The 17,913-nt window shown below is 43.1% G+C and overlaps 1 protein-coding gene and 1 long non-coding RNA gene across 5 annotated transcripts in view; one reads left to right on the top strand and one right to left on the bottom strand.

Moving 5' to 3' along the window:
* Nucleotides 1–17,913, top strand: part of ATP10A (ATPase phospholipid transporting 10A (putative)) — a 194,489-nt gene that overhangs the window by 76,561 nt on the left and 100,015 nt on the right. For all 4 annotated transcript variants that reach the window (XM_023255028.2, XM_045058954.1, XM_045058955.1 and 1 more), the window contains one exon: nt 13,319–13,523. In XM_023255028.2, coding sequence (XP_023110796.2) covers nt 13,319–13,523 — 205 coding nt within the window. The remainder of the gene's footprint in view (nt 1–13,318; nt 13,524–17,913) is intronic.
* On the bottom strand, nt 7,742–11,308 carry LOC123385842. The gene is made up of 3 exons (XR_006598980.1): nt 11,256–11,308; nt 9,202–10,585; nt 7,742–8,709 (listed from the first exon to the last, which is right to left on the bottom strand). It is a non-coding gene; the product is annotated as an uncharacterized LOC123385842 (long non-coding RNA).

The following is a 17,913-nucleotide window of genomic DNA, read 5'->3' as shown; positions in this document are numbered from 1 at the left end:
AGAAATGTTTTCAAGGCAGAAGATAGTAAAGAGGTTAATATTTTTAATATGAAAGTTCTCACAAATTAAGTGGTCAAGAAGGAAGCAAACAATACAGTAGAAAAAATGAGGGGAACATAGGTAGCTAATTCCCAGAAGAACAGGTCAATTGGCCTGGGAGTCAGGGTGATGCAGATAGAAAGGTATAAAGTGTCTTGTCCTGCCTATCAAACTGGCAGGGGGGTTTTAAAGAGAGAAAGAGCAGAGATTGCTTGCAAAAATAAGGGCGCTGGTACTTTTATATACCCATGGAGAGATGTGAATTGTTGCAGCCTATTAGGAAAAATTATTAACAACACAGGACCTTTCCCAGCTTTAGGGCATTACCTGCAAGAATGTGGATCATATTATTTCTGCCCGTTTTGTGACAATATCATGCCAACAAGTGAATTAATGTAGAGGAAATTACCTTGACAACTCTGTAGTGTCCCCAAAGTGTTTTACATGCTTTACAAGTGGTAATGGTATTATGATGAAGAATCTGATCCCCTGGTCTTGATATCTGCTGAGCTATTTTGAGAATGTCCCATGAAATTCAGAAAAGACTGCACTAGAAATGATTTATCAAAAAAAAAAAAAAAGTTCTTATGTCAAAACTCACCAGGGAGTTTCTAAGTGATCTTGTTTTAAGGCATCATTTTGCTAGTATCACAAGCTAGTACATTTCCTAGGGAAAATTGTTTCTTCTAGGTGGGCAGTGTTTCATTGTACCAAATAATTATGTGAGAAACTGCACCTCATCTTAATTCTAAAGCCAGAGGCCCTTGTTGTCAGGGAGAGTTCTGCTGGGACAGCTTCAGTACTTTCTGACTTCACCTCAGAGGGCCCAGCATTTTCCTTCATCTTGATTCATGTAAGAAGTCTCCTCCATGCACACATGTGTTTCTCACACATGTCTGGAGTGTTTCTTAACTGTGCTTGTAGCTTTTTTTTTTTAATGTTTATTTATTTTTGAGAGGAAGAAAGACAGTGTGACTCAGGGAGGGACAGAGACAGAGGGAGACACAGAATCTGAAGCAGGCTCTAGGCTCTGAGCTGTCAGCACAGAGCCCGACATGTGGCTCGAGCACATGAATTGCGAGATCATGACCTGAGCCAAAGTCAGATGTTTAACCAGCTGAGCCACCCAAGCACCCGAGTGCATGTAGCTCTTAGGAAACATCTGGAATAGCACATATTTTAGAAAATACATTTCATGCATATGGGTTAAACTACTGTACTTTTGGTAATTTTACTATTGCAAGATTCACTGCAGAAAAATCACCCCAAATATCTTCTCTCACTGCCTCTGACTTTTAGTATTAGATTCAGAAGTCATTAGCATGTCTCACCAGAGGAGCAGATGTTTCAGTTTAGAGAGGAAAGAAGACACATTCTGGATGTTGCACAATATATTTGGGTCAAGTTCCTGCAGACTTTGCCATTTCTGTTTCAGTGCTGAGTTCTCACGTATGTGATTTTTAAAATATGTTGGTCCTGTAAATGTTTACTTAATAATCCATGTTCCAGAATGTTTGTCCCAGGTGCTTTGAAGCAGTGCTTCTCAACCTGAGATGATCTTGTGCCCCAGGAGGCATTTGGCAACATCTAGAGCCATTTTTTGCTGCTACAATTTGTGGGGAGGGGTGTGCTGCTGGCATTTCTTGGGTGGAGGTCAGGTATCAGAGCAGGATGGCCAGCCCTCTACGGTAAAGAATTATCTGGTCCACGGGGCGCCTGGGTGGCTCAGTCGGTTAAGTGTCCGACTTCAGCTCAGGTCATGATCTCACGGTCTGTGAGTTCGAGCCCCGCGTCGGGCTCTGTGCTGACAGCTCGGAGCCTGAAGCCTGCTTCAGATTCTGTGTCTCCCTCTCTCTCTGACCCTCCCCCGTTCATGCTCTGTCTCTCTCTGTCTCAAAAATAAATAAACATTAAAAAATAATAATAATAAAAAAAAGAATTATCTGGTCCAAATGTCAATTGTGGGAGGTTGAGAACCCCTGCTTTAAAGCCACTGCCTCTCATTCTGGGCTTTCCACTCCTCTGCCTGTTGTGTAATGAGGGTTTATTGAATTGGGAGTAATTTAATGGGTCTTTTTAAAGTGCTGTGAGAATTTTCCTGGTCTCTGTCTCTCTTTGCTCCACACACATGCCTTCATTTGTGCACAATATGAAAAATAAATTCCATGAAGGATTTTCTTATCCCCAAGGCATCAGGCCTTGGCACTGATGATTATTCCACGAGGTTCTTGGATCACTTGCTCTGAACCTCCCATTTAGGGCTTGCCTCACTGCATCCTGGTTTCTCCTTCATTCTGTTTGCCTAAAATGTATTGTGCAGCTTTCTCTTTCCTGGGCCTGAGGAGTTCTTCAGCCTGCCTACGCTGGGGAGGCCTCAGTCTAGTTGGTTTGCATGTTAAGTTTGTTCCGTGGTATTCCTTTTTTCTTAAAAATGTGTTCTGTGGATCTTTCTAGATACTTTGCATTTCAACCTAGCTCAACCCTGAACTATTTAAAAGAGAAGCATATGCATTCAACTCTCTTGTCCATAAGACACATTTTCTGACCAAGTCTGTTTTTGTTGGTTTAGTAAATGAAGCACAAGTTTAGTTGCAGCATGCCCGTCTCACCTATGGGATGTCTTACCAATAGGAAATGTGATAAGCTGGCAGGTCAGAAGCAAATTGATGTTTGGAGAAGAACTTTTCTTTTTACAGGGGTTAGTTGCTCTGTGTTAATGAAATAGTACAGAATGCTGCTAAGCTTATAGTCTTAATGTATGACTATACATTAAGCTGTACCCATCCAAGTGCTTCACTTAACTGTATGGATAATTTTACCATCTTTCTAAATCAATAAAACAAAATAGCAGCTCTTGCTTTAACTCCAAACCATAAATTAAATGTAAGGTGTAACTTGTTCATTAGTAGTATTTGTGATTTTATTGGTCAAGATCAAATACTTGCTTCAAAAATAATAGTGGGGAAAAATCATGCACAAAAAAAAAAAAAAATGGAAAGTGAAGTCAAAGTAGACACTGTGGCCTTGCTCAGTTGGGAGGTCCCGGCGGATGGTCTCTGATGCCCACCTGGAGAGTGGGAAGCCTGTGGGACTAGAATGAAGGGCTGTTGGGGGTTTGGTGTGAACAGTTTCTGTGAGAAGGCAGACCCCCATTTATATGCCAGGCACCTGAGGTGCTGGAGGTCAGGTGCCTGAACCCCAAGCCCTCTCCTTCCCTTTCACCTCTTAATGAGGATGAGTCATTAACTTGGCAAGATAGTGCCTATACGGGGGCTTGTGACCCTCAGGAGGAGCACTGGCCAGATGCGAGGCATCATCATTAATTATTGATCATTCCAGAGCCAGCTGTGTAGTACTGTTTGTAAATATATTCTGGGGGAGGGATTTTTCAAGAAAGGGTGGGGCAGCTTTGCTTAAAAGTGACCTGGATGGAGTGCCTGGGTGGCTCAGTCAGTTGAGTGTCCGACTTTGGCTCAGGTCACAATCTCATGGTTCGTGAGTTCAAGCCCTGCATCAGGCTGTTTGCTGACAGCTTGGAGTCTGGAGCCTGCTTCAGATTCTGTGTTTCCTTTTCTCTCTACCCCTCCCCCGCTTGCGTTCTTTCTCTGTCACTCTTTCTCAAAAATAAACAACCATTAAAAAAAGTTTAAAAAAATAAAAATAAGTGACCTGTAAGATGCCTGCAGTAGGGGAGCTGGAATAATTTGGTCCATAGCCTTGTCTCCAAAAGTGCCACATGTGCCAGGCCCAAGTTAGGAGCACTTGTCAAAGCTACCAGGTCATTCCAAAGCCATGAGAATAAACTGCTCTCCTGCTCCACCAACCTTCCTTCAGCCCCAGAGGGAGTCCCCCCAGAGGACTGAGTCAGGTGGTGTCCTTCAGGTTGCTGAAGCTCAGAAGCTCCCAGCCACAGGTGGTCTCAGTGATGAGCTCATCTCTCAATTTGCCAAGGCCCATTTAGGGCACACTTCCCAGTTTGTAGCAGAGACCATGGTTTGGTGACTTCTAACCTTGGACATGGCTCCTTTGGTCGGTTGCAAATAGGCAGGCATTTAGGCAAATTGACTGAAATTCATTATTCTGTGTCTGTCAAACACTGCTTATAGGTCTGGAACTGTCTGCCTTTCCACCCTTTTTAAGCATAGTGCTATTTTATTTTCAGGCTACATTGGTCTCTGGGCTGCATAATTTAAAAGGAAAAAAAATACAGAGTTTCTGGCTTGGAATTTTGCAAAGTTGTCACTAGACAACTCCTTTATGAGTTTTAGTTGTTCTTCCTTTAGGTCGTTAGATCAGATGTGCTTTCAAAACCACATGGCCCCAAGGATTCATGATTCCCAGAGTCAGAGAGATTTGGTCCTCACCCCGCTACTTCCTGATGTGTGACTTTGGGCAGGTCATTCCATGTCTATTTCTATGTCTGTAAACGGGAATATAGTGTTGGGATTGTGTGAAGACTCCCTGCAATAAAGGCTGTAAAATGCTCTGTGAAGTGCTGGGTTCATAATAAGGATATGGAGGAGGAAAGCTGTATTTATTTTTCTTTTGTTATTATTATTAAGATACCGATGTCTCAGTACTGACAGGGATTTGGTGTCTAGACGTCCAGCTGGTATTGCCTGAAAGACTTATCCTAAGACTTGAAGCATTCATGAACCTTTTACAGGAGGTCCATATCTCTTAGTCTTTCCAAAGATGAACTCTCACTTGAGCTGCACACGAATGTGCTTGAGTGGTGAAAAGGTCTGAAGGGAGAAAAGCACCAGGAATGTTTGGAAAGGGGACCTTTGGTCTTAATAGGTGTGCCATTTTCAAGTGTGTGCCACTGAAAATTGCCTTTTCAAAATAAGAAATGAAACTATGGTGATTGTGTGCACACATTCCATGACTGCCTTTCCAGATTGGTTCACTTGGCATAGGAAGAGCAAAGGGAGAGGTGTTGAGGCAATGGAAGGTGTGGCACACTGGACTCCTGCCCCTGGTTGCCCTTGGTGATGGGCAGCCACCATGGAACCTTGGCTCCTGGGACTCTGGGCTCTGCTGGTCTCTACCCTGTGCCCACCCTGTCTGCCCAGCCACCCCTGCTGGCTTCCCTACTTCAACCCTTTCCTACCCTTCCTGCTCTCCCAGTCCATTTTCAGTTCTCGTTACTATTTCAGCTCTCATCATTGTGATATCTCTGGTAATCTCAGTGATGGCATCCACAGTAGGGGACTGGTCATCTCCATGCCATGAGCCCCAAATTCCTCTTTATCTGCATTTGTCTTCAAAGATGTGGCCATCTCCTACAAGCCCAACCCACATGCCCCACCAGCACCTTGAAGAGATCACAATTGGACTCTGTTCCTTCCCACAGCAGACCCACTCCTGGGTAAGATCAGTGGCACTCACATTTCAGCCACCAGAGCTGGAGATGTGGATACTCGAATGCCCATTCTCATCTAATCATTCATGGTGTGTGTCCAGTGACATAGATTATATAGTCAAACTTCATGCCCATCATTTCCTCCTGTTTCTATTTCTTTTTTTTTTAATGTTTATTTATTTTGAGAAAGAGAGACTGCACACAAGAAAGGGAGGGGCAGAGAGAGAGACAGAGAGAATCCCAAGCAGGCTCTGCACTGTCCACATGGAGCCCTAAATGGGGCTTGATTCTATGAACTGTGAAATCAGGACCTAAACCAAAATCAAGAGTCCAATGCTTAACCTAAAGAGCCACCCAGGTGGCCTCTGTTTCTACTCTGTTGCTATTTCTGAGTCTCATGATCTCTCTCTCTCTCTTTTAATGTTTATTTTTAAGAGAAAGAGAAAGAGAACAAGCATGGGAAGGGTGGGGGTGGGGGATGGAGGACTGGAAGCCAGCTCTGTGCTGATAGCAGCGAGGCCAATGTGGGGCTTGAACTTAGGAACCATGAGATGACCTGAGCCAAAGTGGGATGCTCAACCAATTGAGCCACCCAGGTGCCTCTCAGGATCTCTTTTGATCCAGCCCTGCCTTATCCTTGATTTGGGCACTGCCCTTCCAACCTCTCCCTAAATTGCACTCTTTAGTATAAACAGTCTCCTTGGGGGAGGGTGGGGAATGGCTTAGGCTAAGATTCTTTTCATCCTTTAAGATCTAAATTCAGATGTCCCCTCCTCCAGGAACCAGTCCCTGATTGCCTAATCAAAGTAAGTGTTCTTCCTTCAGCATTAAATTGTACTTAAAAATTGTAGTGCTCAAACGTTAAAACCTCAAACCTGCATCTCTTCTTTCTCTTCCTCACTTCCTTTCTTACTCATCTACCCAAGATATTCCTTTGTTGATTAGTCTTATTAAAGGAGAGACATGTTTAAAGAAGGAGAGAAAGCAAGGGAGTCAAGTGAGATGTGCCTGTTACCCCCGTGCACCCCCACTGCCAGCACCTGAGTAGGGTATGGGTGTGGTGAATGGTGGGAGGGCAGGAGTGGGGTTCTCATGAGTAGCTGTGACAATAATTTGCAATTGAATTAAAGCTGACATTTTTACAACATGGGAAAGTACACAATAAAATATGGCCATATAAAGATGTTAGATAATGTAAGGGTAAGAAAATCAAATGTGTATGCATGCTACAAACATTTCAGACTTTTCATTCATCTCCTAAATTACCAAAAAACGGAAGAGGCAAGCATCTCCAATTGTAAGATGTCCTAGAAGCTGGCAGGTGGCAGCTCTGTGTGTGTGGCACGCAGTATTTTGTGGACATGATCAGAAGTGTGGGCACTGTAGCATTGCGGACACCCACTGCTACTTTGTGTTGATTACAGTGTCACTAAACTTGAATGATGATGTCATCTTACAAGTGAGGAGTAACTTGTGTGGAACCAGAAATTAGTGTGCCTCTTTCTGCAGCCCAGGAGGACTCTTAAGAACAGATCCAATTCATTCATGAATTCATAGACCAGGTTGGAGATCAGGGACAATTATTGTTGTGATTGTCCTTGTAGAAGGAATGGCAGTGGGTAGCCCGGAATATTGACTGGTTGTGGGCAAATTTGGAATCTGTTGTCACCTTAAATTAAAAAAAAAAAAAAAAAAAGCTCTTTTACTATGAGGGAAAATCTCAAATATATTTGAAATGCAAATCTACTTGAAAACAACATGTTAAAGATGAAAGTGTAATTCCCTCATTTTCTGCACATGCCTTTTTTTAAAACTCGATCTAAATTTGTTTGGATTTATGAAATAGATCCAACTTCACCACACTGGAAAGATTTATAAATACATTGTTGAAAACCCTGAGCCATTGCAGAGACACCTTAAACACTGGAGGGGTCAGGGGTCAGTAGGGTTGCAACATTCTAATGCTTTTCAAAAAAATAAAACATTAATGAAACATTTCAGATCAGTAGTTCTTGAACCCTGTATTCATGAATAGCTACATAAAAGTAATAATGATCTCCAGGAAAAACATGCTTTCAACTACTTAAAGTAATTCCTGTAAATTCTGTAAGTCAGCTGCCTCCCCTTAGGGAATTGTTTACTTAAGAACCTTTTTTTTTTTTTTTTTTTTTTTTTTAGAGAGAGGGAGAGCAGGTATGAGCACGCAAGTAAGGGAGGGGCAGAGAGAGGCTCCATCCAAAGCAGGCTCTACACTGTCAGCAGAGGGCCCAATTCAGGGCTTGAGCTCACCTACTGTGAGTTGATGACTTGAGCTGAAATCAAGAGTTGGATGTTTAACCGACTGAGCCACCCAGGTGCCCCTACTTAAGAACCTTGAAAACATAACTAATACAAATAAATAGTTTAACTCAGCCTAAATATTAAATAACCAAAAATGATAAATTAAGGGATCTTAAAATTTTATTTACTGCTTGTCTTTAAATAAAATTTGTCACTTGTCATACTTATATTTCCTTATTCTTTCACCTGTGCATTATGTTGTTTTGGACAAAAAAAAGGCTCAGATGAGAACTGCAAAGCTCAGCATGACTAATTGTAAAATGTTAGTAATAGATTTTCCCAGAAGAGGAAATCTATTAATCACAGAAGGCTAACATTAGCCTCAGAACAGATTTTCAAGATCATCTATTTAACATTCTCACTGTTTAGCTGAGGAAACAGCTGGCCTAGAAGTGAGGTGGTTGGTGCAGAGAAAAAGGAGTGGCAGGCTTTTTTAGAAAAAACTGGCTTTTGTCTCTGGCTTCATACGTGGTGCTTTTAAATGTAAGACATTTTTATTATTCTTTCCGTTTTTAGTGTTTTTCTTTTTCTTTGCCCCCCATTTCAGAAGAATCACACTTTTTTCACTCATGACCTTTGAAATCTTGGTTTGACACTCTGTTCAGACCTGTCAGGAATCACGAGCAGAAAATTGCAGCTAAATGCAAGAGCCAGTTGCCATTCCTGTGGAGGAATCATGCACCATGTTTGTAATATTTATAACATAGCCCGTATTTCAAGATTGCACGTTTTCAGGGTTTCTCCACATTTTAATATGTTATTCAGGCCCTCTGATGGGCTTCCACTTTATGTGGAGAGAGAAAAACACTTTTGGATTATAACCAGTCTTGTTCTATGCATTCTTTTCTCGTTAAGTAGTTTTTCCTCAAGTATGCAGACTATAAAACTACCGGCAGAATCTTTAGTTTGTTACACACTGTAGAAGACGAAGCTGCCAGGATGGGAGAAGCATCTAGCTCCTGCTTCTGTACAGAAAATGGAAATGGTGTGTATTAATTTTTTATTGCTGTGCAACAAATCCCTGCAAACTCAGCAACTAAAAACAATGTTGCAACAACATGGATGGACCTGGAGGGTATTACGCTAAGTGAATAAGTCAGAGAAAGACAAATACCTTATGATCTCACTTATATGTGGGATCTAAAGAATAAAATAAATGAACAAACAAAACACAACAGAAACAGAGTCATAGATAACAGAGAATAAACTGTTGGTTACCAGAGTGGGGAGGGGTTGGAGGGGGGGACATTGGTGAAGGAGATTAAGAGGCACAAACTTCCTGTTATAAAATAAATAGGTCATGGGGATGTAATGTACAGTGTAGAGAATATAATCAATAATATTATAATCACTTTCTATGGTGACAGATGGTAATTTCACTTATCATGGGGATCATTTTGTAATCTATAAAAATATTGAATCACCATGATGAACACCTGAAACTAATAGGATATTACCTGTCAAAAGAAAGAATCCAGATACATTATCTCACATTTCCTGGAGGTTAGGAATTCAGGCATGGGTTGGCCAGGTCTTCTACCCGATGTCTCACCAGGCTGCGGGTGAGGTGTTGGCTGCAGCTGTGTTCTTGTCTGAGGCTTGCATCTTCTTCCAGGCTCTTTTAGGTTCTTAGTGTAATTCAGCTCCAGTGGTGGTAGGGCTGAGGCCTTGTGCTCTCAGCTCTGGCCATGTGGCCCCTCTGAGTTCCTGTCCCTGTCATTAGGCCCAGGTTTATAGGACTCCTGTGGCTCTGTAAGGCCCACTCAGATGATCTCTTTGTTGGTTGGCTCATAGTCTACTGATTGGGTCACCCTAGTTACATCTTCACAAGTGATTTCCTCCACATTCATACTTAGTCCCTACCTCACTCAAGGGAGCTGGCAGGGGTGTGGACACCAGGACTGGGCTGGAGATTTGGGGGCCATCTCAGAATCCTATTGCCAGGGGTAGTTGGCACCTGTTCTTAGAAGGAATGTGTGCGCAAACTAAACACTGCCCCTTCCTAATTGCTATGAAGGAATCCAGAATCTTGAGGATTTTGATGATTTCAAACTTGCCACTGTAAAAAATATAATCTGTGTGTTTTAGGGGAGTCCTATGGTCCTGCAGGTATGCAGGCCCATGCCTGGTTGGGATTAGATTTGGCAGGGAGGCCATGGGGTGATGAGATTATCTCCTGATATTTGTGCCACAGAGAGGAGGCTCACACATTGTGTCTACCCCGAACTGTATCCATACTGACCTGAGGAAATGGAGGGCAGTTCCAAATCATTTACCTGCTGCTTAGAATAGTCTGAAGAAGAGTGTTATTAAGAAGCTAGTGTTTATAGTATTGTGTCAAAGGATTTATTTTTGTCTTCTCTGTGGTGCTTTTCCTGTGCACAGATGTGTGGGGCAGTGTGGGACTCATGCCTGTGGATAAATCGCCTGGCATGGTGCTCCTCCACTACCCGTTTCCTCTGCTGTCTCTTCCTCTGTCACTGCAGGCTGGGAGCTGGTCCTTCCAGCAGGAGTCCTGGGACTTGAAGTTGTTAGGTGTTAGTCTGCTCAGGCTGCCATAGCAAAGCACTACAGACCAAGTGTCTAAAACAAGCTTATTGTCTTCTCAGTACTGGAGGCTGGAAGTCCAAGATCAAGGCGTGTCGGCAGGGTTGCTTTTTCTTGAGGCCTTTCTCTTTGGCTTGCAGATGGCTGTCTTCCCTCTGTGACCACACACAGCCTTTCCTCCATGTGCACACATCCCTGGTGTCTTTTCCTCTTATAAGGACATCAGTCACATTGGATTAGGACCACACCCTGTGACCTCATTTCAACTTTAGATCCTATGTCCAAATACAGTTCCTGGGAAAAAATAAGCATATACCCCCCTCATGAGACAAAGGGCTACTTATATGTAATGTGTTATATGCAAGAGATGTTATATATACATATATGTGAATATATAATATATAACATAATATAGTATACATATAGCAATATGAGAAAGTAGGCAGGGATATTGCAGGGGTTGATGTAGGGTCCAGACTCAGTGTGGGTCTCCAGCTGGAATCGTTGATGGGACTGTGGGGCTTTGATGGGGAATTTTTGGTCTGTTGGTGTGTCAAAGGGGTTCTGTCATGCTGCTCTTCTTTCACAAATGACTCCCAGGTTTGGGTTTTAAGGGCCCAGCCTCCTGCAGAATTCCCGTGAACTGCAGGGCCTTTTCACAGAAGCCATTATGGAGCTACTCTGTGTCCTGCTCCCTTTGCTTTCCATGGCTCACATGGGTCCTCTCGCGAGGACTGTGACTGAGTGCTCACAGGTTGCAGGCACATCAGGGGGATTGAGGGGTTGCTGTGGGGGAATCTCCTGTGTGGCTCAGTGCCTCCACCAAAATTGCTGGTGCACTTTTAAGCAGTGCTCTGATGTAGTGGGCAAGCTAACGTTTTAAGATTTCAAAGCAGGTGGAAACTGACTCTATGTTTGATGAGTTCTGTAAATGGAATGTAGTTAAGATAAACTGAACACAGACCATTCTGCTCCTCTTCTTGTCATCACCTTCCTGTGCCATCCCAGGGCAAGTCTGGGACCACTGGTCTCCTGGCAACCCCTGTCATCACAAATCCTGTCCACCTCACTCTCAAGAGTGTATGCTGCCCTCCTTTGTGACTTAGCTGTTGGAAACTTTCTTCTGGAAGAGGATAGGCTCTTTCACATTTCTTTGTACTTTCTGTGGGAACCCAACAAATGATCATGATAAGGAATAAAGATTAAGGAGCTAATGCTTGCAGTGATATAAAATCAAGGTTTGACCTTTAGGAAAGGAAATAGGAACATTTAAAAATGTTTCATCTGTCTCACATCAAGGCTATCTGTCCACAGGGAAGAGGTCAGACTGGAAGTGAGCCAGCAGGATGGTCAGGTGATTGAATGCCCCTTCTGTGCCTTATCTTAGAGCCAGCTGATGTCGGATTGGAGGCTGATGGGACCTTATCACACCTATTTAAGCAGCCTTGAAGAACACCCTGGCCTTGTAAGGAATGATGGGTTGGCCTAGGAAGGATAGTTTTGCTCACACTGGGGGCTTGATTATACAGTCCGCAAGGGTTGCTATCCAGTGGTTTGGCCTTGCCCTTGCATTATTTTTGAGGACAGAGCTATATCTAATTTATCTCTGTTGGTCCTAATGTGGCCAAACTATGCTTCGTACATAATCAGTTTGGTGGATCTTGAATTGGAAGAACAAGAAAACAGAGGCTTTAAAATGGACAGGGATGGAGCAGCTGATAGCTGTGAGCTCCTGGAAGTTTTCCATAGGTTTCCTCAAATCCACAGTGTGGAATTAAATAGATGTGTAAAACCTCAATACTTCTCCCAAAGTGGAGGAGTCCATAAGATGTGGCTGACTTGGCCTACCTTGAGATCCAGACTTGCTGCCTGAATTCAGGCTTTCTGGGAACTCAGGCAAGGGAGAGGCATTGTATGGGGCAGGAACCAGTAAGAAGGTGATGGTTACATTGAAATGTGTTTTCATGTTTTTCTCCCCCCAACAGTATCACCCAGAGCATTTCTTGATGAGATTTCCTTATAGCATATCATGTTGATCTAAAGTCATGTTTCTATACTTATTTTTATAAATTAAGTGCGCAAAACTGCCATGAAGGAACTCTTAAAAATGCCCTCTGTAGGATTAATTGGCCTGTATTTTCAGAGTAAAAAAAAAATTCTGAAGAAGAAATCTACAATGTTTTCATCTAAATATCTGTTAATAGTAACTATTGGAAGTTGAAAGCTGACTGTGTTGGGTATTGTTCTGGGTGATTGGCATATGCTGTCCACTTCGTGTTGAATGATGTGGAGAGGATGCATCTACTGTTATCTCCGTTCTGCAGACAGCAGGACAGTGAGATGTAGAGAGGATCTACTCTCTGTGAATTTGCCTGTTGCAGTCACTTCATAAAAGTGCATTCATATAATATTTGTCCTTTTGTGACTGGCTTATTTTACTTAGCATAATGTCTTCAACTGTCATCCATGTTACAGCATGTAACTTCATTTTCATGTCTGAATAACATTCCCTTGTCTAGATATATACCACATTTTGCTTATCCACTCATTCATCATTGATCATTAGGGTTGTTTCCACTAATGCTTCTATGAAGACAGATGTACAATTATCTATATGGGTCCTTGCTATTAATTCTTTGGGGTATACCTAGAAGTAGACATTTTAACCATTTTAAAGTGTATAATTCAGTGGCATTTAGTGCATTTATAATGTGCAACCATCACCACTACCTAGTCCCAGAACATTTTCATCAAATGGAAACCTGTACTCAATAAACAGTTTCTCCCCATTTCTCTTACCCCTAGTTGCTGGTAAGCACTAATCTACCTTCTGTCTCCATGGATTTGCCTATCCTGAATATTTCACATAACTGGAGTCACACTGTATATGTGGTATTAATGAGTATCCTTTTTAAACACTTTCCTTATGGAAATTTTTAGTAGAAATATTTGTTAAATGTGCCCATCACACAGATTCAGGAATGATCAGCCTCCTGCCAGTTTTGTTAATGACAGTCTCTTTATCAGGGAGGAAAAGCAGTATGTGAACCGATTCTGGAAAGAAATCCGTGTGGGAGATTTTGTGCGTCTTCGCTGCAATGAGATCATCCCTGCAGACATTCTCCTGCTCTCCTCCAGTGACCCAGATGGCCTGTGCCACATTGAGACTGCCAACCTGGATGGAGAGACCAACCTGAAGCGACGGCAGGTGGTCCGCGGCTTCTCAGAGCTCGTAAGTGACTGGATACGTCCAGGGCACCCTTGGCACCACGCCCACACAGTATCTCCCACATTGCCCTCTGGGCATCCGCACCCTATGCCCCAACTCCAGTGGCCAGGCCACTTTTACTAGTAGATAGGTGTGGGACTGAAGGCCTGAGAGGACCTGCCTGAGCCCATGACTGTCCTATGGCTGGGGGGAACAGAACCCAGTTTTTATAACCTTGATTTCTACTCTGTACTTCTGAGTTTCTCAAAACAGTATTTAAAGTTGCAGAGAATGTTTATGACCAGCTGACTGTTGACATTTATCCAGTAGTTGCTCTAGTTTGCTAAATGGCAACACAGAAGAAGTAATGCCCTATTCTGAGAGTGTAGTTCTGAAACATTTTCTCCTCAAGGCTGTTTTGTGAGTTTGGCACCCGATTTTCTGTATCTGAATTCTGCTTTAGAGAGCCTCAGCCACAGCTCAAAAATGCACAGTTGATGGGAAATGAGAAGTAGGAAGGGAAGTCAGGTCTGACTGCCTACATTCACCAACAGCCTTGTGGCCAAAAAATTCAAACCCTTCAGGGGTTTCTAACCTTCTGTTCACTGTCCTCTCTCACATAACATGTGTCAGTCAATGTCATACTTTGGGGATTTTCTTCTGTGTCACTGAGACCTCTCCATGAGCTCCCCCGGGGAAATCAGCCTTAGAATCAAGATAAGGTAGGCTTCTCTTGAGCAGTTGGCTTGTTTTACAGCTTATGGATCTCATCCTGAGCATTGTCAGTATTTTGGGTGGGTGTTCATTGGGCAGGATTTATTTGGGGGCTGGCATCCTTGCCTCCCACTCACGAGTGAACATGTAATTCACTCTTGGTCACTGTGACAACAAAGGCGCCTCTGTACACTTTCAAAAGGCCAGATAGAATTCCATACGTTGGGGCTCCCCACCTTGCCCTGGCTGGTGGGAATTTCTCACACTCCTCCAGCCTACAGTGAGTGTACTTGGACTTCATTACCAGCATCTGCCCTTACTTCTTTCTACATGTTTCCTCATTTACTTTTTTTTAAATGAGAAATAATTGACACAATATTATAATTAGTTTCAAGTATACAGTGTTATGATTCAGTATATTGTGAAGTGATCACCACAGTAAGTGTAGTTAACATCCATCACCACATACAGCTACAATTTTGTTTTCCTGTGATGAGAACTTTTAACATCTACTTTCTTAGCAACTTTCAAATATACAGTGCAGGATTATAGTCACTACTCGTTTACTTTTCTTTAAGCCTTCTTTTGTGTCAGGTGTGTTTTGTTTTGTTTTGGTGAGCTGCCGCAAATATTTCCTGGAATGATACAAAGCTGACATAAATACTAAAAATAGCAGTTTTAAAAAATGGAGTGCTGTCATCATCCTAGATCAGGAGAACTGGTGGAATTTAGGGACCTCTGGGGGCACAGTGCTGGAGATTTCCAGCATCTGCATTATTGTGCTCCAGGGTTTGGCAGTAAATGTGGGCTCACCTTCCACTACTAGCCCCTCGGCCCCCATGCCTATGTGTTCTCCTAAGGTTGCCCTTACTTCCAGGCTTTCTCCATCAGGCCTACCCCAGTCTACAAGACTAGAGCCCAGAATTCCAGGGCACAGATTAGTGTGTGGACTAAGCCTGAAATCAGTATGGGGGCTGCATTGCCAGCTCAGTTCTTGTGATCTCAGCATGCATGGGATTATGGGGAGCCAGTGGCTGCACAAGCTAGGATGTTACCTTCCTGGCAGTGTGGCCAGTGTGCACGGAAGAGGACTGTAACATGAATGAATACACATGAATCTCTAATGGATGAAAATTTGAGAACTGGCAAGCAGAGTGTACATGTTTGTGGTGGTGGCATGGGAAAAGCCACATAGGTGTATCTCCTTGGTCAGCTCTCAAGAATAACGTCCATGTTTCATGTCTTCTAATTTTATTCAATTGTTGTAATCCCAGTAATATTGACAAGCCTCCTCCACCCACTTTTTTCCCAAATAACAACTAGAACACTTCATAGCTCGATAGTGCTTAATATAATTCAGCTGCTTGTAAGTGCTTTATGTAATTCAGCTGTTTGGGTGTTTAAAATTCAAAGATGGCTACAGATAGACACATCCTATATCACCCTCCTTCAGGCCCAATGAATGCCTGAGGAAGTAAATGGAGTTGAGCCATAATTTAGTAAAAATAGCCAAAATTAACAACCAAAGCAATCTTTATCAGCACCCAAATTCTTCAGTATACATGCACATTGTCCCTATTATTGGTGTCTTTTTTCACTTTTTCTTTTTTTTAACTTCCCCTCTAAATGTCCAAAGATTTTTTTCTGGTAGCTGAATTCCCATTGATACATTATTATTCTGAAATATAAGAATTGCTCCATGGAGAATAAAGATAGGAAGTCCCTGGCATTTAAAAGCCTGATAATTGGAAAACTAATATAACATATATGTTAATTATACTGGAATTAAAATTAATTCAACTAAACTAAAATTAATTTTGTTTTAATTTTAAAGTTTATTTTTACTTATTTTGAGAGAGAGAGCAAGGTGAGGGACAGAGAGAGAAGGAGAGCGAGAATCCCAAGCAGCTTCCATGTTGTCAGCACAGAGCTCGACACAGGGCTCTAATCCATGAACCTTGAGATCATGCCCTGAGCTGAAATCAAGAGTGGACACTCAACCAACTGAGCCACCCAGGTGCCCCTAACATTTTTTTAAAAATTAAAAGCCTGACAGTTGGAAAGCCAAGGTTATGACTACAATGCTGCAATGTCAAGAACATTTTAGTTCTCTTTATTTAAGTGGGTTTTTTTTATAGAATGGAGTCAGCTAGTGTACCTCAGACGGGGGAAGAACTATAGAGAGTGATATGTTGCCAGTTTGATGAATGGCCAGTTGGAAGTGGTGGCCCCTAGAAAAACTTAAATTAGAAGCAATTTGCAAAATGGAGGTAAAGAAATGTGAGAGGACCTCAGTGTTCATGCAGGGACTCTGTGTATCTGTCAGGGTCTGGTGAGGAAGCAAAAATTACCCACGACTCAGGGAAAGTTTGATGTTAAGAATTCCAGTGGGGGGTTGTGAAGTAAATAAGGTAAGAACAAAGACTTGCAAGAATATACGGACGTATCTGACATAAAGAGCAGCCACTGGCCCTGGGGCTGAGATAGTGCCCAGGGAAGAGGCTCCCGAGGTTGAGTCTTATTTTCACGTGAGGGCACAGCCATTACTCACACGATGGTAGAAAAGCTTGTGAGGGGCTGTGCCAGCCAGAAGTCAGCCATCCATAGGAAAGTGCCAAGCCAGGGAATGTGGGAGATACCAGGGGCAGCTGCTGGCCACTGGGCACTGCTTGAGCTGGGCTCTAGGGATGCTACCTTCTGCTTGTGGCTCTGGCAACTGCAGTGGACAAAGGCTGAGTGGTGGCTCTCTAGACAGCCAACCCTGCAGAGCCCAGACCTGCACAGGCAGAGGGCCCGGGAAAGGGTAGAGGGAGCAGTAGCCCCCACTGGGGTCAGGGCCCATGCCTTTAGGGTCTCTGGTTACCCTGAACTGAAAGCTGGAGGAAGCATGTGGCTGATCTAGTCCTGGAAAAAAAAAAAAAAAAAAAACTACACTGCAGGATCCTTGCTTTGGAGAAACCTAGAGGGGGGCTGGGCAGTGCAGAGCAAATCCACACACCCCTCCAACTGAATTCCCACCCCTTCTCCTGCAATGTTCCTCCAAACGCCCTCTACCGAGAAGGTAAAAACTTAGCTTCATTTCTAGAAGTCGTTTATGAAGTGATTGTTTGCTTAGGGAAGGATGCTAAGAAAGAGGGACTTGGGTGACACTGAGGCTTTCTGGGTCGAAAATAGGAGTGGCAGCTGGGTCCGGGTTTCCAGGATGCTAGGGCAGTCCAGGGCACAGCTAGGAGGTCCATGTCAAGTGGGGAGGACGGCTCAGCTAGCATGTGGAAGGCCCTCACCTACTTCTTAGTTCTCTCCCATGTGGGAGTGAGCATGCTGAATGTCTTCTAATGTCGCATCATGGAGAGCATGAGAGACTTCAGTTCATTGCCTACCCCCCATCTCTGAATCAGGTCCAAGCCCTTTCCCTGGGGGAGATGTTAATCATACTCTATTCCGTAACTCTTAAGTGAGTCCACTTCCAATGGGCTATATAGATGAATAAAGAAAACCTGTACGACTGACCCAGTGGGGAACTACAGAACTGGTTTGGACCATGACTCTGCACACATATGTGACCCTTAAGCTCACCTTCCTTACTTGTATCAAATGATGACCAGTATACTGATTTTCTATCCCTTTGCTTATGCAGGAGATGTCTTAAATAAATAGCTTAGATTGGTCCATGAGCAGAAAAGCCCAATCCAAAACAAAA

Source organism: Felis catus, chromosome B3 (genome assembly GCF_018350175.1).
Source record: "Felis catus isolate Fca126 chromosome B3, F.catus_Fca126_mat1.0, whole genome shotgun sequence".
NCBI lineage: Eukaryota > Metazoa > Chordata > Mammalia > Carnivora > Felidae > Felis > Felis catus.
Note: the sequence above shows the minus strand (reverse complement) of the source record. Positions and strands in the feature narration are given on the sequence as shown.